This window comes from Oncorhynchus tshawytscha, unplaced genomic scaffold (genome assembly GCF_018296145.1).
Source record: "Oncorhynchus tshawytscha isolate Ot180627B unplaced genomic scaffold, Otsh_v2.0 Un_contig_37_pilon_pilon, whole genome shotgun sequence".
Classification (NCBI taxonomy): Eukaryota; Metazoa; Chordata; class Actinopteri; order Salmoniformes; family Salmonidae; genus Oncorhynchus; species Oncorhynchus tshawytscha.
In genome coordinates this window covers 715,264-740,000 of record NW_024609825.1, presented here as the reverse complement: position 1 = coordinate 740,000, position 24,737 = coordinate 715,264, and the positions used below count along the sequence as shown (strand labels likewise).

Here is a 24,737-nt window from a genome sequence, read left to right as displayed (position 1 = left end):
CGAAAGTATTCGGCCCCCTTGAACTTTGCGACCTTTTGCCACATTTCAGGCTTCAAACATAAAGATATAAAACTGTCTTTTTTTGTGAAGAATCAACAACAAGTGGGACACAATCATGAAGTGGAACGACATTTATTGGATATTTCAAACTTTTTTAACAAATCAAAAACTGAAAAATTGGGCGTGCAAAATTATTCAGCCCCTTTACTTTCAGTGCAGCAAACTCTCTCCAGAAGTTCAGTGAGGATCTCTGAATGATCCAATGTTGACCTAAATGACTAATGATGATAAATACAATCCACCTGTGTGTAATCAAGTCTCCGTATAAATGCACCTGCACTGTGATAGACTCAGAGGTCCGTTAAAAGCGCAGAGAGCATCATGAAGAACAAGGAAGACACCAGGCAGGTCCGAGATACTGTTGTGAAGAAGTTTAAAGCCGGATTTGGATACAAAAAGATTTCCCAAGCTTTAAACATCCCAAGGAGCACTGTGCAAGCGATGATATTGAAATGGAAGGAGTATAAGACCACTGCAAATCTACCAAGACCTGGCTGTCCCTCTAAACTTTCAGCTCATACAAGGAGAAGACTGATCAGAGATGCAGCCAAGAGGTCCATGATCACTCTGGATGAACTGCAGAGATCTACAGCTGAGGTGGGAGACTGTCCATAGGACAACAATCAGTCGTATATTGCACAAATCTGGCCTTTATGGAAGAGTGGCAAGAAGAAAGCCATTTCTTAAAGATATCCATAAAAAGTGTTGTTTAAAGTTTGCCACAAGCCACCTGGGAAACACACCAAACATGTGGAAGAAGGTGCTCTGGTCAGATGAAACCAAAATTGAACTTTTGGCAACAATGCAAAACGTTATGTTTGGCGTAAAAGCAACACAGCTCATCACCCTGAACACACCATCCCCACTGTCAAACATGGTGGTGGCAGCATCATGGTTTGGGCCTGCTTTTCTTCAGCAGGGACAGGGAAGATGGTTAAAATTGATGGGAAGATGGATGGAGCCAAATACAGGACCATTCTGGAAGAAAACCTGATGGAGTCTGCAAAAGACCTGAAACTGGGACGGAGATTTGTCTTCCAACAAGACAATGATCCAAAACATAAAGCAAAATCTACAATGGAATGGTTCAAAAATAAACATATCCAGGTGTTAGAATGGCCAAGTCAAAGTCCAGACCTGAATCCAATCGAGAAACTGTGGAAAGAACTGAAAACTGCTGTTCACAAATGCTCTCCATCCAACCTCACTGAGCTCGAGCTGTTTTGCAAGGAGGAATGGGAAAAATGTCAGTCTCTCGATGTGCAAAACTGATAGAGACATACCCCAAGCGACTTACAGCTGTAATCGCAGCAAAAGGTGGCGCTACAAAGTATTAACTTAAGGGGGCTGAATAATTTTGCACGCCCAATTTTTCAGTTTTTGATTTGTTAAAAAAGTTTGAAATATCCAATAAATGTCGTTCCACTTCATGATTGTGTCCCACTTGTTGTTGATTCTTCACAAAAAAATACAGTTTTATATCTTTATGTTTGAAGCCTGAAATGTGGCAAAAGGTCGCAAAGTTCAAGGGGGCTGAATACTTTCGCAAGGCACTGTATGCAAGTTCTTCTTTTACTGGAATACCATAATATGAAGGTGTCACACAATCTTTGACAGCTATGAGTTCACATTTATTAATGTTAAGATATAGACCAGACGCTTTGGAAAAGGATTGTATCACATTGATCGATATGGGAATTTGGTTAGCGTCTTTCAGAAAAAGTGTAGTATCGTCAGCCAGCTGGTTTATAATAATTTCTTTACCAGCTATGGAAATACCTTGTACAGCACTATTATTTAAAGAATTTGCAAGAAGTTGGGTGATTAATAAAAACAGGTACGGAGAGGTAGGACAACCTTGCCGAATTCCTCTCTTTAACTCAAATCTAGGTGAGGTGGCAATGTTAACACATGTTTCCCATGCCAATAAAGCCACTTGAATTGAATTGAGATCACACATGTAAAACTACAACTCCTAGAGTGCAATAGTTCGAAGCGGATGTTCGTGTTGGAGAAATTTGGCGCTGATCTATCCGGGTACCTCATTCACTTCTTCCTTTCGCGCCGGTAACTGAAGAGCCGTGCGTCCATGTGCGCATTGACTGGGAATTCATAGACCACAGAAATACTGAATCCGAGCCATACTAGATTTAGCTATGGATCCGAACGTGTTGATCGAGGCCCTTCGGGGTACCATGGACCCAAACTTGCGTGAGGCCGCGGAGAGACAGCTGAACGAGGTAAACTTGTGATGGTGCTAATCGGGCCTCTTCTGTTGTGTCACACATCAAAGATGGAATGGAGTCCTCCTAGCTTGTGGCTGTGGGAGACCAGAGTCAGTCCAGAACTTTGACAGATCAAATATTCTCTATTCGACATATGTTTCGGTGAATACATATGACTTATGCCGTTACGGGTGTAATATCAAAGTTTCGAATTATATTTAAACACCAAGGTCGGCAACTCCAAGCGAATCCACCCCGTGTACCCGAGGTTGGTTCTTTAAAAACGTGCGGAAGTTAGCATTAGCTTCCTTGATAATTAGCTGCTAGCTACGCAGTAAAAAGCCTTTTTGCACAATGCTTGCTTTTGGCCTAGCTCATGTATCATGTTTGAATCGTTGGAAAGACACATTTTTGCCATTTATTTATAAAATTTTGGTCTAAACTAACTAAATCATGCGATATAGTATACGAATGTAGGTAGCGTTTGCTAAAAGTTCGAAAATCTGTATTAGCAAGTTGGCTAAGTGAATCACGTGTCAGGTGTATTTTATTAATTTTTACTGCTGACATGCACAGCAATAATGCTAACTAGCTAGCCCGTTGATTTTAGATATCTAACTAAACTGGTTAGTCAGCCAAAATGTTACCAATCGGACGAATTGACAGGTGTAACGTTAGTTATTCAAGCTTTTATCATCAAACTACTTTCCTATCATGTATAAATGTACGTCTAATATGAGAGTAGCTAATGTTACATTATTATTTAGCTTGCTGGCTTTGACTTCCATGAACGTAGCTAACTAGCAAGCTAACTAATATTTGTTAACTAGCTAGGTAGGTTTGATTTATCCAACGTTAACTTCCAAGACACAACGTAAACAATAGCAATCATTATTAATAATAGCTACGCATTTATTAAGGTGGCAAGCGTTGTGTTTGTGAAAGGGAAAGTGAATGTTCGCTGGCTAGCGCTACGTTAGCAACCTTTTGCGGCTAGTGTTACATCAATTACATTGAGTCATTCGATGAGCTGTCCGCGTGCGCAAATTCTTTCGCTAATGTTAGCCTTACAAATGTAATAGCCAGCTATGTGCAACATGGCCTATTATCATTGTCTAGATGTCGACTATATGTCAAATGTAGACGTGCCATTGATAACTAACATATACGGACGGCGTGAATTATTTTATAGTCACATAGTTATCTACGTTTCGCTCGCTAGCTAGTAGGAGGAAGTCTTGGGCAAGTGTCAAATATACTCTGGTCTGTTATCGGCTATGATATCCTTAGAACGATAGATGTACGGTGTTGTCATGTAACTGGGGTTTAGGTGAACTTTAAGTCAAATTGTTGTTTCTGTGATATGTCCATATTGTGTCATCAGTTCGAACGTATTATTAGCTAACTTTAGTTTGATAAGAGTAGGCCTAGCAAGGCTCAAAAATAATATGTACAGTCGTGGCCAAAAGTTTTGAGAATGACACAAATATTAATTTCCACGAAGTTTGCTGCTTCAGTGTCTTTAGATATTTTTTGTCAGGTGTTACTATGGAATACTGAAGTATAATTACAAGCATTTCATAAGTGTCAAAGGCTTTTATTGACAATTACATGAAGTTGATGCAAAGAGTCAATATTTACAGTGTTGATCCTTATTTTTCAAGACCTCTGCAATCTGCCCTGGCATGCTGTCAATTAACTTCTGGGCCACGTCCTGACTGAAGGCAGCCCATTCTTGCATAATCAATGCTTGGAGTTTGTCAGAATTTGTGGGGTTTTGTTTGTCCACCCGCCTCTTGAGGATTGACCACAAGTTCTCAATGCGATTAAGGTCTGGGGAGTTTCCTGGCCATGGACCCAAAATATTGATGTTTTGTTCCCCGAGCCACTTAGTTATTACTTGTGCCTTATGGCAAGGTGCTCCATCGTGCTTGAAAAGGCATTGTTCGTCACCAAAACTGTTCCTGGGTGGTTGGGAGAAGTTGCTCTCGGAGGATGTGTTGGTACCATTCTTTATTCGTGGCTGTGTTCTTAAGCAGAATTGTGAGTGAGCCCACTCCCTTGGCTGAGAAGCAACCCCACACATGAATGGTCTCAGGATGCTTTACTGTTTTGGCATGACACAGGACTGATGGTAGCGCTCACCTTGTCTTCTCCGGACAAGCTTTTTTTACGGATGCCCCAAACAATCGGAACGGGGATTCATCAGAGAAAATGGCTTTACACCAGTACTCAGCAGTCCAATCCTTGTACCTTTTGCAGAATATTTTTTTTATTTTTTATTTCACCTTTATTTAACCAGGTAGGCTAGTTGAGAACAAGTTCTCATTTGCAACTGCGATCTGGCCAAGATAAAGCATAGCAGTGTGAGCAGACAACACAGAGTTACACATGGAGTAAACAATTAACAAGTCAATAACACAGTAGAAAACAAAGGGGGAGTCTATATACAATGTGTGCAAAAGGCATGAGGAGGTAGGTGAATAATTACAATTTTGCAGATTAACACTGGAGTGATAAATGATCAGATGGTCATGTACAGGTAGAGATATTGGTGTGCAAAAGAGCAGAAAAGTAAATAAATAAAAACAGTATGGGGATGAGGTAGGTGAAAATGGGTGGGCTATTTACCAATAGACTATGTACAGCTGCAGCGATCGGTTAGCTGCTCAGATAGCTGATGTTTGAAGTTGGTGAGGGAGATAAAAGTCTCCAACTTCAGCGATTTTTGCAATTCGTTCCAGTCACATGCAGCAGAGTACTGGAACGAAAGGCGGCCAAATGAGGTGTTGGCTTTAGGGATGATCAGTGAGATACACCTGCTGGAGCGCGTGCTACGGATGGGTGTTGCCATCGTGACCAGTGAACTGAGATAAGGCGGAGCTTTACCTAGCATGGACTTGTAGATGACCTGGAGCCAGTGGGTCTGGTGACGAATATGTACCACCCTCCGTTTGAAGCTTCCAGTTAGTTATTCAAACTCAATCAGAATGACAGTGATCTCCAGCCTTGTCAACACTTACACCTGTGTTTACGAGAGAATCACTGACATGTCAGCTGGTCCTTTTGTGGCAGGGCTGATATGTAGTGGAAAGGTTTTGGGGATTCAGTTAATTTGCATGGCAAAGAGGAACTTTGCAATTAATTGCATTTCATCTGATCACTTTTCATAACATTCTGGAATATATGCAAATTGCCATCATACAAACTGAGGCAGCAGACTTGGTGAAAATAATTGTCTTTCTTAACTTTTGGCCACAACTTGTACATGAACATCTCCACTCAACAATCTGAGGTCGTTTTGTTTTTCGTGACAACAGAATATACAATGCCCAGATTTTCAATACACAGAACAAGAATGTGCAGTTGGATTGTTGGATCTGAGTCATGTTGTGTGGTATCCAGGGAGAGGTCTGAGTGCATTGTTATCTACCGGGAAAAGAGGGTAGTAAGCTATTTTTCCTATCTTACATTTGACTCATCTGGGGCAGTTAAGCCTGAACAGTATTCATTTAATATAGAAAGTGATATAAGGATATGTGGGGGGCTAAGCATTGAGACCCATTTTCATTCCCGAATCACTGAGCTGACAAGGTTAAACATCTGTCGTTCTGCCCATGAACAAGGCAGTTAACCCACTGTTCCTAGTCCGTCATTGTAAAATAAGAATTTGTTCTTAGCTGACTTGCCTAGTTAAATAAAATAAAAAAACTTATGTGATCAATGATAATGTAAAAAGTATGCTGCACTCTTGTACAGTGGGGCAAAAAAAGTATTTAGTCAGCCACCAATTGTGCAAGTTCTCCGACTTAAAAAGATGAGAGGCCTGTAATTTTCATCATAGGTACACTTCAACTATGACAGACAAAATGAGGGGGGGGGGGAATCCAGAAAATCACATTGTAGGATTTTGAATGAATTTATTTGCAAATTATGGTGGAAAATAAGTATTTGGTCACCTACAAACAAGCAAGATTTCTGGCTCTCACAGACCTGTAACTTCTTCTTTAAGAGGCTCCTCTGTCCTCCACTCGTTACCTGTATTAATGGCACCTGTTTGAACTTGTTATCAGTATAAAAGACACCTGTCCACAACCTCAAACAGTCACACTCCAAACTCCACTATGGCCAAGACCAAAGAGCTGTCAAAGAACACCAGAAACAAAATTGTAGACCTGCACCAGGCTGGGAAGACTGAATAAGAACACTGATAATCTCCCTCGATCTGGGGCTCCACGCAAGATCTCACCCCGTGGGGTCAAAATGATCACAAGAACGGTGAGCAAAAATCCCAGAACCACATGGGGGGACCTAGTGAATGACCTGCAGAGAGCTGGGACCAAAGTAACAAAGCCTACCATCAGTAACACACTACGCCGCCAGGGACTCAAATCCTGCAGTGCCAGACGTGTCCCCCTGCTTTGCAAGGTCCTGGAGTGGCTTAGCCATTCTCCAGATCTCAACCCCATGGTAAATCTTTGGAGGGAGTTGAAAGTCCGTGTTGCCCAGCAACAGTCCCAAAACATCACTGCTCTAGAGGAGATCTGCATGGAGGAATGGGCCAAAATACCAGCAACAGTGTGTGAAAACCATGTGAAGACTTGCAGAAAATGTTTGACCTCTGTCATTGCCAACAAAGGGTATATAACGAAGTATTGAGAACCTTTTGTTATTGACCAAATACTTATTTTCCACCATAATTTGCAAATAAATTCATTAAAAATCCTACAATGTGTTTTTCTGGGGGGTTTTTTCCTCATTTTGTCTGTCATAGTTGAAGTGTACCTATGATGAAAATGACAGGCCTCTCTCATCTTTTTAAGTGGGAGGACTTGCACAATTGGTGGCTGACTAAATACTTTTTGCCCCACTGTATATACTGGATATCTTAATTTTGATCTTTATTAGTTTGTGTCTAGAGATTAGGGACAGGTGACACTCACTGTTTGATGCAGATGCTGCAGCCATGTGGAGGTCTGGATTCTTTTTCTGTGTGTTTATGGGGGAGTTGCATTACATAATGTACCTGTTGCATTAAGGTTTCTTAAACTCTCATACTTGGCATTCTTAAGTAGCTGTATGTGTATAGGCTTCAGCTAACGGAGCTCCATGCCTCAACATAATGGTTATATGGCATTGCTGTCATCATTCAAATTATTTCATAAAGCCCGATGTCACAAAGTGCTGTACAGAAACCCAGTGTAAAACCCCAAACAGCAAGTAATGCAGATTAGAGGTCGGCCGATTTTATGATTTTTCAACGCTGATACTGATAACGATTATTGGAGGACCAAAATAAGCCCATAGATTAATCGGCCAATGTTTTTTTATATATATATTTGTAATAATGACAACTAAAACAATACTGAATTAACACTTAAAAATTTTTTTTTTTTTACTTAATATAATACATAAAATCATTTAGGCTCAAATAAATAATGAAACATGTTCAATATGGTTTAAATAATACAAAAACAGTGTTGGAGAAGAAGGTAGAAGTGCAATCTGTGCCATGTAAAAAATAAAAAAAAATAAAAGCTAATGTTTAAGTTCCTTGCTCAGAACATGTGAAAGCTGGTGGTTCCTTTTAACATGAATTTTCAATATTCCCAGGTAAGAAGTTTTAGGTTGTACTTATTAGGAATTATAGGACTGTATTTCTCTCTATACCATTTGTATTTAATTTACCTTTGACTATTGGATGTTCTTATAGGCACTAGTATTGCCAGCCTAATCTCGGGAGTTTATAGGCTTGAAGTCATAAACAGCGCTGTGCTTCAAGCATTGCGAAGAGCTGCTGGCAAACGCAGGAAAGTGCTGTTTGAATTAATGCTTACGAGCCTGCTGCTGCTGCATACCACTGCTCAGACTGCTATATCAAATCCTAGACTTAATTATAATAAAACACAAGGAAATACGAGCCTTAGTTTCCTGATTTGACCGTATTAATGACCTATCATTTCGAAAACAAATGAACCGTTCCGTGTTTTATCGAATGGGTGGCATCTAAGTCTAAATATTGTGGTTGCATTGCACAACCTTCAATGTTAGGTCATAATTATGTAAAATTCTGGCAAATTATTTATGGTCTTTGTTAGGAAGAAATGGTCTTCACACAGTTCGCAACGAGCCAGGCAGGCCAAACTGCTGCATATACACTCTGCTTGCACAGAACGCAAGAAAAGTGACACAATTTCCCTAGTTAATATTGCCTGCTAACTTGTGAATTGATTTTAAAAAAGGCATTGATGTTTATGGTTAGGTACATTGGTGCAACGGCAGTGCTTTTTTCACGAATGCGCTTGTTAAATCATCACCCGTTTGGCGAAGTAGGCTGTGATTCGATGATGAGATGATGAATTAACAAACACCGCATTGATTATATGCAACGCAGGACAAGCTAGTTAAACTAGTAATATCAACCATGTGTAGTTAACTAGTGATTATGTTAGGATTCATTGTATTTTATAAGATATGTTTAATGTTAGCTAGCAACTTACTTTGGCTCCTTGCTGCCCTCGCGTAACAGATGGTCAGCCAGCCTCGGAGTCTCCTGAGTGCAATGTAATCGGACATTATCGGCTAGCAAACATGCCGATTTACCGATCGTCATAACTTGAAATCTGCCCTAATTAATCGGTCATGCCGATTTAATCGGTCGGCCTCTAATGAAGATGTAGAAGCATGGTGCCTAGGAAGAAGCCTAGAGGAACTGAGCTCTGAGGGGTGGCCAGTCCTCTTCTGGCTGTGCCGGGTGGCGATTATAACAGTACATGGCCAAGATGTTCAAACGTCCATAGTTGACCAGCAGGGTCAAATAATAATAATAATCAGTGGTTGTATGTGGTGCAACAGGTCAGCACCTCAGGAGTAAATGTCAGTTGGCTTTTCATAGCTGGTCATTCTGAGTTAGAGAGAGAGAAGGTTTGGTAGAGAGAGTTGGAAGCAGCAGGTCCAGGACAAGGTATCACTTCTGGTGAACAGGTCAGGGTTCCATAGCAACAGGCAGAACAGTTGAAACTGTTGATGAATCACTTACCTTAACGGGGGAGGCTATCGGTCGCTACTGGGTACTGCAGTCGCCAACAAAGACCGGTAGTGAAGGGGAATTTGGTGCACTAGATCAAATAGTGGGTGTTCGAGGAGTGCTACCCCTCTCTTCTGATTGCATAAACAGAGTACAAACTCCCAGTTTGCAGACAGCAGATTACTGGACGGGAAACCCGCAACAGCCACAAACTGAACACTCCCATGACACGTACAGGCCGCTGTCAGAACTCTACCATCCCATTCTTCGCTACACTGATCATGCATACACCATATAGCCCAGGGAAAATGTCTTCCTAAGAACTCTAAAGATGTGCTTTCTAAAGCTGCCACCCTTAAACTTGTCATTGTTGTTTTGTTTATATATATTGTATATTTTACCAATGTATTATATTAAGTGTTAACCAATTTAACCTACTACTACTAAACTGGAGCAGCAGCAAGACCAGGTGGACTGGGGACAGCAAGAAGTCAAATGGCTGAAGATGTTTGTTATACAATGTTTTGCTGATATAGGTCAAATACACATCCGTGTTTGATATTCATGCATCCTTTCCTGCTTTCATTTACAGGGTCACACCCAGGTGAATTTTGTGTCAGCTCTGCTGCAAGTCACCATGTCTGATCAGTTAGATTTGCCCATCAGACAAGCAGGTGAGTTTCAGAGGATGGCTATTTATTATTTTTATGATGTGGGGCGGGGTTCTGGGCTCTCTTGCAGATGGAAATTCACCGGAACTGAAAGGTGAGAAGAGTATCTACAACTGTAGCTCAAATGAACTGAGCACGCTTTCTCAAAGATGACCCCTGCCTTGACTGTCACAGCTCCCACAACGATGACACCAGTCATATTGTGAAGCCTGACCAATTTCCCATGAACTTGTACATTTGTTCACCAAGATACACACATGATAGAAAGAGAAGAAAGGTGTTTTTGTTGTATGTGATGCCATCTTTTATTATGCTACTGTTGCAGCTTATTTTATCCTGTCCTACGGCATTGAGATTTCACACTTCTTTTAGTCTGCTAGGGGGCTCTAGTGAAATCTATAGTTGCTTGGCCTGGACAGTGTGTCTAGTCATTGATACAGCTGCCTTTGTTATAAAATAACCTTCCACATGCTTGAGATGCTCTGTGTGAAGGGTTGTTGGTAGCCTGTCCATGTATCACACATGCCTCTCTGGTAATGATGTGCAATTATATGTTAGGACGATCTGCCCTTGATCAGTGGCTCATTGACTTTTATTACATTTAAAATGTGTGCCGTCCTCAGGTGGCTACCAGACAGAGCCTGTCATTTTCAACGTGCTGCTAGACTCCACACTAGCGTATTCAATTGTGGTCACCCATAGCATCATGTCCTAACTTCTATCTTGTCAGTTCTTTGACATTGTAGTTTGCTTCAACAACACAATAGTAATATGACAGCCTGGAGAAAAGTCTAACATGGCAGCAGCCCATCCTGCCTTATGCGTTGGGTGCTAATCTGTGTGCCTCTTGTCAAACAGATGGCCTGAACATTTCTAAGCAAACCTCTCCAGGAACTGGTGTGTTGAGCAGAAATGCTATCCTTGTGACTGTACTCTTTGGCCTGCCATTGAGCCCTGCTGCACCTGACTCCGATTCAGACCAATTGCATTAAGTTAATGCAGCTGCAATGGTGGCACGCCATTGGTTAACAGATGCTTAAATGTTGGCTTGGCACCTCCACAGGAACTTCACACTCGGCACTTTGGCCACAAGTTGCGCGGTAATGAGGCTCATTTGCTGTAATCTGACACAAAGGGAGGAGCTAAGCGATTCCGTAGCTAGCAGGCAAATGTCTGGGATTCCATAAAGGCAGTGCGATCAGACCCAGGTCCCTCTCCTATTGAGGGCAAATGCCTGCCTGCTAATGGCAGATAATACCATATTTTTTGTCATGGTTTGTTTTTTTCAAACCTGTCACACTATTATAGGCAATTGCATAATTTGCAATTTCAGGAATCATCTACTCCCTGTCTCATTGTGTGGGCTAGGGGGATGTTGAGTGTTGGACTGGGCAGAGGGGGACATTAATGGGTTGGGGAGGGTGGTTGTGAGGGTCTTGCTGTGTCAGCACTGACTGGCAGGATTATGACTTCCCAGCCAGCGGTCACGTGTCAGCAGTCTGACCCCTGCCTGGCCTGTCCCCTTCCTATCCACTGCCTGTCTGTCCCCTTCCTATCCACTGCCTGTCTGTCCCCTTCCTATCCACTGCCTGTCTGTCCCCTTCCTATCCACTGCCTGTCTGTCCCCTTCCTATCCACTGCCTGTCTGTCCCCTTCCCCACTGCCTGTCTGTCCCCTTCCTATCCACTGCCTGTCTGTCCCCTTCCTATCCACTGCCTGTCTGTCCCCTTCCTATCCACCGCCTGGCCTGTCTGTCCCCTTCCTATCCACCGCCTGGCCTGTCTGTCCCCTTCCTATCCACCGCCTGGCCTGTCTGTCCCCTTCCTATCCACCGCCTGGCCTGTCTGTCCCCTTCCTATCCACCGCCTGGCCTGTCTGTCCCCTTCCTATCCACCGCCTGGCCTGTCTGTCCCCTTCCTATCCACCGCCTGGCCTGTCCCTCAGCCCCTGTCAACCGCCCTGGCCTGCCTGCGAGCCACTGACCTCAGACGCTCCATTGTGGCTCTGTAGAATAATTCACACCCATACTCCAAATTCAGACAGGGGGAACACGATAAGGGGAACTAATTGCAAACCCCTAACTAAATTACACTTTTATACTTCTGTTCTATGACTCACTTAAGGAATTAGGCCTCTTTCTGCTCCTCTGCTCTGATTTTATCAGTTTAAGATGGAGGCAGAGATGTGAGCTGTAATTTCAGGGGGTAGAGGAAGGATGAATATTTGAGTGACTCCTTGTTTGGATGGGGAGTGCTAATGAACAGGGCCATGCTAGTGTGTTGAGACAGAGGAGAGGTGTGGGCTCTTAAAGGGGCCTAGAAGTACTCCTTAGTCCCCCGGCCGACTGCTACTCCCACTCAGCCTGAGCACATGAGGAGTCACAGTGAATGTGCTGGTCATGAGATCAGCTGCTGCTATCTAGGCTGATGGACTCTTTCACACCTCCCAATGTCACACTGACTCACTCTAACAATTTAGAGATCTCCCTGATATTAAGTGATTTAAAGAGATGTGGGGAATATTGTGCCACTTTAACCAGCTGCAATTCCATGGAAATCCATAGGAATTGGAAGGGTTAAATTTAAACCCCATTATCAAAGCAGATTTTACTTAAATATCATGATTTGCATTAATTAAATCTAAGGGGGTGGAATACCAGCTGTACAGTGCATTCGGAAATAGTCAGACCCCTCCCGTTTCCACGTTTTGTTGCATTAGTCTTATTCTAAAATGCATTAAATAAAAACATTTCCTCATCAATCTACCCTCAATGACAAAGCGTTTTTTAATTTTTTTTAAACTGTATGCAATTATATGAAGAAAAAAATCATATTTACATAGGTATTCAGACCCTTAGCAACGAGACATGAAATTGAGCTAAGGTGCATCCTGTTTCCATTGATCATCATTGAGATGTTTCTACAACTTGGAGTCGACCTGTGGTAAATTCAATTTATTAGACATGATTTGGAAAGGTACACACCTGTCTATATAAGGTCCCACAGTTGACAGTGCATGTCAGCAAAAATCAAGCCATGAGGTAGAAGGAATTGTCCATAGAGCTCTGGGACAGGATTGTGTCGAGGCACAGATCTGGGGAAGAGTACCAAAACATTTCTGCGGCATTGAAGGTCCCAACGAACACAGTGGCCTCCATCATTCTTAAATGGATGAAGTTTGGAACCACCCAGACAATTCCTAGAGCTGGCAGCCCGGCCAAACTGAGCATTTGTGGAGAAGGGCCTTGGTCAGGGAGGTAGCCAAGAACCCGATGGTCACTCTGACAGAGCTCTAGAGTTCCTCTGTAGAGATGGGAGAACTTTTCAGAAGGACAACCATCTCTGCAGCACTCCAACAATCAGGCCTTTATGGTAGAGTTGCCAGACGAAAGCCACTCCACAGTAAAAGGCATATGGCTGCCCGCTTGGAGTTTGCCAAAAGGCACCTAAAGGACTCTCAAACCATGAGAAACAAGATTCTCTGGTCTGATGAAACCAAGATTGACCTCACGTTTGGAGGAGACCAGGCATTGCTCAGCACCTGGCCAATACCATCCCTACGTTGAAGCATGGTGGTGGCAGCATCATGATGTGGGGATGTTTTTCAGCGGCAGGTACTGGGAGACTAGTCAGCATCGAGGGAAAGATGAACAGAGCAGAGATCTTGATGATAACCTGCTCCAGAGCACTCATGGCCTCAGACTAGGGCCAAGGTTCACCTTCCAACATGACAACGACCCTAACTAAGCACACAGCCGAGACGACAACTGAGCAGTGGCTTCGGTACAAGTCTCAATGTCTTTGAGACCTAACAATAGCTGTGCATCAACGCTCCCCATCCAACCTAACAGAGCTTGAGAGGATCTGCAGAGAAGAATGCAAGGAACTCCCCAAAAACAGCTGTGCCAAGCTTGTAGCGTCATACCAAATAAGACTCAAGGCTGTAATCGCTGCCAAAGGTGCATCAACAAAGTATAAGTACTAATGTAAATGTGATATTTCAGTTTATTATTAATAAATGTGCAATTTCTTTAAATTGTATTTTGTCATTATGGAGTATTTTGAGGGGGGGGATTTCAATCAATTTTGTAATAAGGCTGTTACGTAACCGAATGTGGAAAAAGTTAAGGGGTCTGAATACTTTGCGAATGCACTGTATGTAATCCAATATTAATTGGATCTCTATGAAGCCTGTCTTATGTTTAGTCAGTTGAATGTCCCCCTCTCCCCTCCCCAGGGGTGATCTACCTAAAGAACATGGTGACCCAGCACTGGAGCGAGGGGGACGGTACCAGCACGGAGACTCCTGTCAATAACATACCAGAGGAGGACAGGCAGTTTATCCGTGACAACATTGTGGAGGCAATCATCCACTCCCCCGAGCGCATCAGGTAACTGACCACCACCCTGTGGCTGCTCGGCTCACTGCACAGTGCCAGAAGAGGGGGGATAGGGGTAGAGGTAGCTCTGCTCAACCAGATCGTCTTCCAACCTTTCTCCTCTCTAACCCTTCAGAGTGCAGCTGACGACATGCATCCACCACATGATCAAACACGACTACCCCGGCAAGTGGACTGCCATCGTGGACAAGATTGGCTTCTACCTGCAGTCAGATAACAGCGCCGGCTGGCTGGGCATCCTGCTCTGCCTCTACCAGCTGGTTAAAAACTATGAGTAAGGACTCCTTGTTTTAGAGTGACCATGTTTGTGTCCCAACCATTTAGGGAATGGGGTGCATTTGGAACAGAGACTGTATTATAGAGCTGTTTGCTATGTCTTCGGGTGGCTGATGTTTCTGATTGTGTGTTTGACAGGTACAAGAAGCCAGACGAGCGCAGTCCTCTGGTGGCGGCCATGCAGATCTTCATGCCCATGCTGAAGGACCGCTTCATCCAGCTGCTCCCTGACCCCTCCAGTGAATCTGTCCTGGTGCAAAAACAGATCTTCAAGATCCTCTACGCCCTCTTCCAGGTACTACTGACCATATCTGTCACGCTCACCTTCTTAGAAGTTGTGTATATGTTAGTCTGTGTTGATTGTATAGGGAGTGTATGGTACTTGTCTAAATGTGGATGTATAGCTGTAGTGTCCAGGTATTTAGCCACTACTTCCATAATACTGGGTTTGGAGATGGGTCTATTATGGTTGTCTTGTAGGAGGGGGGGGGCTGAGGACCATCTGGTCCATGTCAGGGCCACTGGGCTAGACCTGTCCCCCTCAGCATGCCAGACTGCACTGCTTTCTAGGGTTTTCTGTCTTTCCATTGGAACGACGACAAAGCTTTTTGAATTGAATAGACAGGGTTTCTCCTTTTCTCTGTCCACAGTATAACCTCCCCCTGGAGCTGATCAACCGACAGAACCTGACGGAGTGGATGGAGATCCTGAAGACGGTGGTGGACAGAGACGTGCCTCCGGTGAGGGCAGATTTACTGTGGTAGGGCAAGGAGGGAGCACAAATAGGTTGACTGCAAATCAAGTAGCTCCCAAACAGATTAGCTTGTAGTTTGTTTGCTTTATTTTAATTGCTGCTAGTTGAAAGAGAGCTGATTTATTTTATTTTATTTCCCTCTTTCTCCCCTCCTTCCCCGTCTGTGCCTCACAGGAGACCTTGCAGGTGGATGAGGATGAGAGACCTGAGCTGCCCTGGTGGAAGTGTAAGAAGTGGGCCCTCCACATCCTAGCCAGGCTCTTTGAGAGGTAAGCCTACTCAACCCACCCCAGCACACTGTCACTGTACTACACTGAGTGTACAGAACATTATGAACACCTACTCTTTCCATGAGACTGACCAGGTGAAAGTGATAACCCCTTAATGATGTCACTTATCATTATTACCTGTCAGGTGGATGGATTATCTTGACAAAGGAGAAATGCTCACTAGCAGGGATGTAAACAAATGTGTTCACAAAATTGGAGAGTAACCTTTTGTGCATATGGAAAATGTCTGGGATCTTAAATTTCAGCTCATGAAACATGGGACCAACACTTTACGTGTTTATATTTTGGTTCAGTGTATATTAACATGTGAAAGCATCTTTAAACCCCTCCCAGGTATGGCAGCCCAGGCAACACTACCAAAGAGTACACAGAGTTTGCCGATCTCTTCCTCAAGGGATACGCAGTGGCAGCACAACAGGTGAGAGGCTAAGGCCGCTCTTGGCTTTGTCTGAGCTGAAAGATGTGTGATGCATGACTGGGATTGACTGAGGGACAGAAGGTTGCCTTTCAACTGTGTCTGTCTGCATGGGTGTCTGATCTTAACCAGAGGGAACTGATTTGTCTGTCTGTAGGTGCTGCTGAAGGTCTTATATCAGTACAAGGAGAAGCAATACGTGGCTCCCAGAGTCCTCCAGCAGACACTCAACTATATTAACCAGGGAATCGCACACGCTGTCACCTGGAAGAACCTGAAGCCACATATCCAGGGCATCATTCAGGACGTGGTTTTCCCCCTCATGTGCTACACGGACAGTGACCAGGAGTTGTGGGAGGAGGACCCATACGAGTACATTCGCATGAAGTTTGGTAAGCGCCATTCTTGTTTACGGAATATTTCTCTTGATTTCCAAAGTGTCATCCAGAAGGAATGTCCTGGAATCAGACTGCCTAGAAGTGATCAGTTCAAAGATTTAACTGTGTAAAGCTATTCTAACAAACCAATGCTATGTGCCATCTGATCTGCTGACTCTCTGTCCTGTCTCAGATGTGTTTGAGGATTTCATCTCTCCCACCACGGCAGCTCAGACCCTGCTCTTCACCTCCTGTAACAAGAGGAAAGAAGTAAGTTGTGGTTCTGATGTGAAAGCTGAGTCCTCCTGGTCCTGGCAGGCTCAACAGCCTGCCATGATGTGATCCTGTTTCATCCCAAATGGCACCCTATTCCCTATATAGTGCACTACTAATTTCTTCTGCCCAGAACCCTGTTCAAAAGTAGTGCACTATATTGGGAATTAGGGTGCTATTTGGGATGCATGGCCCAGTGCCTGTTTTATTTTATTTTTTCTCTCTCTACTGGCCTCACTCCTGCCCTTATTTATGGCCTTGCCCATTCCTCCGCCCTGTCCTGCTGTGGATCTCATTAGCGCTCTGTTGCTCCAACAACAGTACAGAGATGTTGGAACCGGTCTGTGGACGTGTCGAGCCAGGAGAACACTGGCAAACAAAGGGGCATAGCTGGAAGAAAGCACCTCTTTAGTTGCTGTAGCTCCTTTGTCAGATGTGTTACGTATTACGGCTTTCTTTCTGTTCTAAATGTAAGGTGTTGTTTTAGCGTGTAGTTCTATTCCATTTTGGCTGTGGGTGAACGGGGTGTGTGGTGCCTGTCCATGTTACGTGCTGCCGTCTGGCTGTGTCTTATAGTCTGTGCGGCGGTGCTCACTCCACACCTGCAGCCATAGAGCCACTGGAGATCATAGTACTGACCTGTGACGTCTCTGACTCCTCACCACGGGCCAGCCTCCATACTCTCCCACAAACTCTCCTGGCCTGCATCTCAAATGGCACCCCATTCCCTACATAGTGCACTAACCCATGGGCCCTGGTCAAAAGTAGTGCACTATGCATGGATTAGTGTGCCATTTGGGACATATCAGAGGTGTTTGATGTTAATGTGTAGCAGTTAGCCAGGATACACAGAAGCAGCACATTTGACTGAATGCATTTCTTTATTCTCTAGGTTCTTCAGAAAACCATGGGCTTCTGTTATCAGATCCTCACTGAGCCCACCTCTGACCCCAGGAAGAAGGACGGAGCGCTGCACATGATTGGCTCTCTGGCTGAAATCCTGCTCAAGGTGATTAACCCCCAACACCACCTGCTATCTCCTCTTTTCTAGTTGACCATTGGTCTGACCATGTACTCGTCAAATGAGGTAGCTGACTCGGCGTGTAACTATTATGCCAAATTGTTTTATCACTTAAGTTCCCTTTATGGTTCCCACGTGGCAGTCAAATACATTAAATGCATTTTTGTTAACCATGATTTTCATTTTCTTCTCTCCCCTGGAAACAGAAAAAGGTCTATAAAGACCAGATGGAGTTCATGCTGCAGAACCACGTCTTCACTCTGTTCCGCAGTGAGCTGGGCTATATGAGAGCCAGAGTAAGTGTCACGTTGCCAGATCATTCTGTCCCAGGGCTCCAGTGGGGAGAAGGGGAGAGCATGTGAGCTGATCACCGGATATGCTACCTGTCCCAGACAGGCTACCTGTCCCAGACAGGCTACCTGTCCCAGACAGGCTACCTGTCCCAGACAGGCTACCTGTCCCAGACAGGCTACCTGTCCCAGACAGGCTACCTGTCCCAGACATGCTGTTTTCAACTGAGAGACAAGAGATACTCTGAATGATCGGCTTTGAAAATCCAACTGACATTTACTCCTGAGGTGCTTACCTGTTGCACCCTCGACAACCACTGTGATTATTATTATTTGACCCTGCTGGTCATCTATGAACATTTGAACATCTTGGCCATGTTCTGTTATAATCTCCACCTGACACAGCCAGAAGAGGACTGGCCACCCCTCATAGGCTGGTTCCTCTCTAGGTTTCTTCCTAGGTTCTGGCCTTTCTAGGGAGTTTTTCCTAGACACCGTGCTTCTACACCTGCATTGCTTGCTGTTTGGGGTTTTAAGCTGCGTTTCTGTACAGCACTTTGACATCAGCTATCACTAGCCACTTTAAACAATGCTACCTTATATAATGTTACTTACCCTACATTATTCAGCTCATATGCATACGTATATACTGTACTCTATATCATCGACTGCATCTTTATGTAATACATGTATCACTAGCCACTTTAACTATGCCACTTTGTTTACATACTCATCTCATATGTATATACTGTACTCGATACCATCTACTGTATCTTGCCTATGCTGCTCTGTACCATCACTCATTCATATATCCTTATGTACATATTCTTTATCCCCTTACACTGTGTATAAGACAGTAGTTTTGGAATTGTTAGTTAGATTACTTGTTGGTTATTACTGCATTGTCGGAACTAGAAGCACAAGCATTTCGCTACACTCGCATTAACATCTGCTAACCATGTGTATGTGACAAATAAAATTTGATTTGATTTGAGCTGATGTAAGAAGGGCTTTATAAATACATTTGATTGAGTGTATCAATAATATTAATGACAATGATTTGGTAAAACACCCGTGTTTTCTGACAGTTCTGCCTCTGTCATTGCAGGGGCTTTTCAACTCTTTACATCTTGATGGTTCTCGATAAAAATTCTAGATTTAGGAGAATTATAGCCAGTTTGTTAACTGTGTTAACCACCATCTCTGGTTTTTCCCCCATAGGCCTGTTGGGTCCTTCATTACTTCTGTGAGGTCAAGTTTAAGAGTGACCAGAACCTGCAGACAGCCCTGGAGCTGACCCGACTCTGCCTGATCAATGACAACGAGATGCCTGTTAAAGTGGAGGCAGCCATCGCCCTGCAGGTCCTCATAAGCAACCAGGAGAAAGGTAGCTATCTATCTCTCCACTGTCAGACTCAAACACACCATCGGTGTATATGGAGTCTTTTTCTTTGCTGAATAACATTAATAGTTAATGTTCTTCTTGAATCCAAATGATATAGCTGATTATCACTAAGTGCTCCTCTGTCATGTTTTTCCTCTTTCCTAGCCAAAGAGTATATCACTCCCTTCATCCGGCCTGTGATGCAGGCCCTCCTGCACATTGTGCGTGAAACGGAGAACGATGACCTCACTAACGTCATCCAGAAGATGATCTGCGAGTACAGCGAAGAGGTCACGCCCATCGCTGTGGAGATGACACAGCACTTGGTGAGGAGTGTGTGCTCTGCCTGACTCATAAAAAGGACCTGCACAGGAAGTCTCCTTCCTTTGATCAATTTACAGTTCTGTTTGTCAGCCATGGAGAGAGGAAATAAGGTCCGATTACCATCTCTCCTAGTTCCATGTTGGTCTGGTTTTAAAGACTCGGCTCTCAGGAAAACCCACTTATGGCTGTTATTCCTGTCTCTCCTCAGGCGATGACCTTCAACCAGGTCATCCAGACGGGGCCTGATGAGGAGGGAGGGGACGACAAGGCGGTGACAGCCATGGGCATCCTCAACACTATCGACACACTGCTCAGTGTGGTGGAGGACCACAAAGAGGTGAGTACAGCCATGGTGTCCTGTCCATGGGGTCTACTTGTACATCAAGCTGTCTCATGCTACAGAAACAGGATATGGGCTCCTGCCCTATTGGCCATTCTAGTTCGGACAAGGCATATTTACTTACAGCCATTCAACCAAACACCCACTCAGTACAGCAGCTTCCCTCCCAGCTCATAACTGCTGCCTGCCAGCACACTCCCAGCTGCCCACCCCCTCCTGGAAACACACACTGTTCTCTCTTCAAAGTGCCTTGCAGGCTGATGCCTCTAGAAATAGCACTGTGGCTCTCTGTCCGTACGTCCGCCGACGCACAGGACCGTGGAGCTTGGAACCAGCCAAACCAGCAAATGTTGGTCAACAGTTAGATATGTCTTCTTGGTATGCTACTCGTGGTCGTTGACTCTAAAGTAAAGCTGTTGACTGTTTTTATCAATGTGCCTACCCACAGGTATTTGGTTTGCTGGAAATGACTTGCACAATGAAATCATCAAATCTACTCTTTCAACACCACTTGTATGTTCATGGTGAATCTGTGTATGTGTGTGTGTTCCAGTGCTCTAACTAAATGAATTAAGTTTCTGTTTTAGATCACCCAGCAGCTGGAGGGTATATGTCTGCAGGTGATTGGCACCGTCCTGCAGCAGCACGTCCTGGGTAAGTCTCCCTTGCTCTTCCTGTCCCACCACATTCCAAACCGGGTCCTCCGGTCTCTCTGATGCTTACAGGTGGGTGAGGTGCCTAGAGTCATTTACGTGACTGACTCACTCTGGGGGTTGTCCTACGTTTACCTATTTGACACCCAGCCTGTGTGTGCTGATTTTCAGAGTTCTACGAGGAGATCCTGTCTCTGGCACACAGCCTGACCTGCCAGCAGGTGTCCCAACAGATGTGGCAGCTCCTCCCCTTGGTGTTTGAGGTCTTCCAGCAGGATGGCTTTGACTACTTCACAGGTATACTGCTCACCAACCTGCTAGTCTCAACTTTGCCTGTTATGGTGATTTGACTATTATATACACAAACACTATATTAAATGGGGAATGTGACTCTATTTCAGACATGATGCCTCTCCTTCACAACTACGTCACGGTTGACACAGACACTCTCCTGTCTGACACTAAATACCTGGAGATAATCTACAGCATGTGCAAGAAGGTACAGTCATTTACAGCCGCTATGCAATTTTTTTCACATATATTGGTGGTGTGTATTTTTGCTGAGTGTGAACAAGTTGATCATCTGTTTTCCATGCAGGTTCTGACTGGCGATCCAGGTGAGGATCCAGAGTGTCATGCAGCCAAGCTGTTGGAGGTGGTTATTCTGCAGTGCAAAGGGCGCGGAATTGATCAGGTAAGTGTCTGGCTTCTACACTAAATCTTGTATGGCTACGACTGTATTCAAAGTAACTGCTTTTGAGAAGCACTTTACTATACAGTCACCTTAGACTTTCTTTTCCGCTCCTGCAGGTTGTTCCCTTGTTTGTGACGGCTGCGCTGGAGAGGCTGACGAGGGAGGTGAAGACCAGTGAGCTGAGGACCATGTGTCTGCAAGTGGCCATCGCTGCCCTGTACTACAGCCCCCCTCTGCTGCTCAACACCCTGGAGAACCTGCGCTTCCCAAACAACACTGAGCCCATCACCAACCACTTCATCTCCCAGTGGCTCAAAGACGTTGACTGCTTCCTGGGGTAAGACCAGGAAAGATGCTCACGTTTAATATATTTACAGCTCGTCTGGTTTCTCTGGTCCACCATATAGTTTGATATCAAGTAGAGAGGAAAAATGTACTGTAAGATTACATTTTTTTTAAATGTTATTCCCCAGGCTCCACGATAGGAAGATCTGTGTGCTTGGCCTGTGTGCCCTCATTGACTTGGAGCAGAGGCCCCAGGCTGTCAACCAGGTGGCTGGCCAACTGCTTCCCGCAGCCATCCTGCTCTTCAACGGACTCAAGAGGGCCTACGCCTGTCAAGCAGAGAACGAGAATGAGGATGAAGATGGAGATGGAGATGGAGAGGAGGATGAGGAGAATGGTACGGCATTTGTGCTATCCTCTGAACTCAAGTCCCATTGTCACTCCCTTATTTAAGCTTCCTACTATATTGAATAGAACAAGATACAGCTGCAAGGAGCACTTCATTGGTAGATGGTTTGAGTTGTGTTAGTAGATTGATCAGTAATAAATTAATCCATTGTGCCTTTCCTCAGTCGAGCTGGGCAGTGATGAGGATGACATTGATGAGGAGGGCCAGGAATACTTGGAGATGCTGGCCAAGCATGCAGGAGAGGATGGGGATGATGAGGACTGGGATGAGGACGACGCAGAGGAGACTGCACTGGAGGGCTACACTACAGCTGTAGATGACGAAGACAACCTGGTGGATGAATACCAGATCTTCAAGGCCATACTACAGAGTAAGGAGACCACCTTTCAGGCACACAAAGCTAGTGATGGGTCGTCAAGTTAAGGACATAAATTGGACATACAGTGAATAAGTGTTTACAAGTACAAATTTGTTTTATAATATTATTACGGTTTGTTATTTAAAGTGCATTATTAGTACAAGATCTTAAGTGATGAAATAATAATGATTCGGAACGGGACACTGTCAGTGGTCACTGGATCAGGGTCATGTTCAATTCCCCACAGCAGCGTGTTCTTCAGTTGAAGACATCGAGGCATTTGTCTGAGAAGGTTTAAAAACAAAATACAAACGAGATCTCGGGATTGAAGACATGAATGCAATATATTGCTTAAGTGTAAATCATACATAAAAGTGGAGGGAAAACTTAACTGTTTTTCTCCAACTCAGATATCCAGACCCGTGACCCAGCATGGTACCAGGCACTCACACAAACCCTTGATGAGGAACAAGGAAAACACCTTCATGACATTGGCACACTTGCAGACCAGAGACGGGCAGCACATGGTAAGTAAATGTATCCCCGTCATACAATAAGACAACTGTTAATTTATATAATTGTTTTAATATCATAGGAAATAAACACTTACCATGTTTGGCCTGTTGTATAATTGCCCTATTTTCTTCATTCTAGAATCCAAAATGATCGAGAAGCACGGCGGATACAAGTTCACAGTGCCAGAAGTGGTGCCAACTAATTTCAACTTTGGAGGCAACGCTCCAGGAATGAATTGAGTCGTCCCTTCTCCCTTTTATTACTCTGACTGATTGTAGTGAAGTGAAAAAAGCTTGTGTTGTTCCCTTAAGTAGTGGTTCCAGAACTGGTTCTTCTCACTGACTCTTCAATCTGACTATCAAATTGGAAATAGCACCAGAAGAAGTGGGAAGACAACCAAATGCAACAAATGGCTGGGAAAACAAACCAAGAACTTGAGCTTGAAGCAAGAGAAAAAATAAGCTCATAACATTGTCTTCTGGGATCCACTGTGGAGGATACTAGGACGGGGACTTTTTTTCTTCCCTCTTAAACAAAATGGGAGGGCTTAACAATTTGAAATTGATAATGGGACTAAGTGTTTCATCATTTTCACTGTTTTGGCTAAAAGGCTGTGCGTGATAAGATTATACCTCTGGCAGTAGTGTTGTCTGTTATTTTCTGCATTAACAAATTCTCATGTTTGTTATGTATATACAAGCCAAGGTTCTTGATTTTTAAGTAGCCTTGCTAAAACAACCAGAGGCATTTGTAAGGTGTCAAGTGTATTCATATGTAGCATATTGGATACTTCATGGCACTATGTGATGCCTAATCTCTGTAAATTGAATGACAAGCACTTTCATATTGTTCAGGTCTCCTAGCCTTCTGTATCAGACTGCAATTTTTAAATCAATTAAGACCATTTAAAACACAAACTGCTGTAACTTTGGTTACAGTGTAGAATAATGAGTGGCATCACTTTGCTGCTAAAGTGGAAACATTCTAGATTCCTGAAAAAAGAGAATGCTCTTGGTGTTCCGTTTGGATACAAGACGTGTTGTGAGCACAAAGTCAATTGGATGCTTCATTGAAGCATGTACAATTGGACTTGATTGTGAAGGTCTCAAGCATTTGATTGGTGTATGAATGAACCATCTATATACACAACATATTAAAAAAAAGTTAAGTTGGATTGCATGCATTGACTGTTTACTAACAGCTACACAGTTGTGCACTCAGTAATTTGATTTTGAGCCTATTTTGGGTGGTTGTATACTCTTTCAGATCAGGTGAAGTGTAATCTATTTGGAACTATGCAGCCAGCTAATTCTAGTTCCATTTGCTACTATGGGTTAGAGGGGTGTCTTGTCCTCCTTGGCTAGCGTTGAGCACTCCCACTAGTAGAGCTTTACAGTGTCTACATTATCAGTGACCGATATGACTGCATACTGCGCAGCACGATATAGACGAACTAGAACGTGGCCGTAAACTTGCTTCAAACTGCATATCGTTTTCCTGGATCTGGGTAGTTTCATTTAACAGACTGCTGGCTAATGTCAATGTATATAAAATGCATTACAAATACCCTGGAGTTTTATTCAACTGCATTGTCCGCATTACCTCACCCGACCTCTAGGCTACCATGAGGCTTTGCGGTTCCAAAATGGCTGTTTCCAACTTCGAAAACGTTTTTTTAGGATTATATTTGTTTCTT

The 24,737-nt window shown here is 43.8% G+C and overlaps 1 protein-coding gene and 1 non-coding gene across 2 annotated transcripts; both read left to right on the top strand.

Annotated features, from left to right (window-relative positions):
• The first annotated feature begins 2,098 nt into the window (after positions 1 to 2,098).
• LOC112263834 (importin-7) lies at positions 2,099 to 24,215 on the top strand. Its single transcript, XM_024440463.2, has 24 exons — positions 2,099 to 2,300; positions 9,905 to 9,986; positions 14,220 to 14,373; positions 14,498 to 14,656; positions 14,797 to 14,953; positions 15,309 to 15,398; positions 15,587 to 15,681; positions 16,036 to 16,120; positions 16,275 to 16,509; positions 16,688 to 16,764; positions 17,660 to 17,776; positions 17,995 to 18,084; positions 19,300 to 19,465; positions 19,628 to 19,788; positions 19,995 to 20,123; positions 20,714 to 20,780; positions 20,951 to 21,076; positions 21,181 to 21,278; positions 21,378 to 21,473; positions 21,590 to 21,810; positions 21,947 to 22,155; positions 22,331 to 22,537; positions 22,936 to 23,052; positions 23,180 to 24,215. Exons 1-24 carry the CDS (start codon positions 2,217 to 2,219, stop codon positions 23,278 to 23,280), a joined length of 3,123 nt encoding a protein of 1,040 aa, XP_024296231.1. The 5' UTR covers positions 2,099 to 2,216; the 3' UTR covers positions 23,281 to 24,215.
• LOC112264267 lies at positions 17,283 to 17,460 on the top strand. The gene has a single exon (XR_002955611.1). It is a non-coding gene; the product is annotated as a small nucleolar RNA SNORA23 (small nucleolar RNA).
• Positions 24,216 to 24,737: the final 522 nt, after the last annotated feature.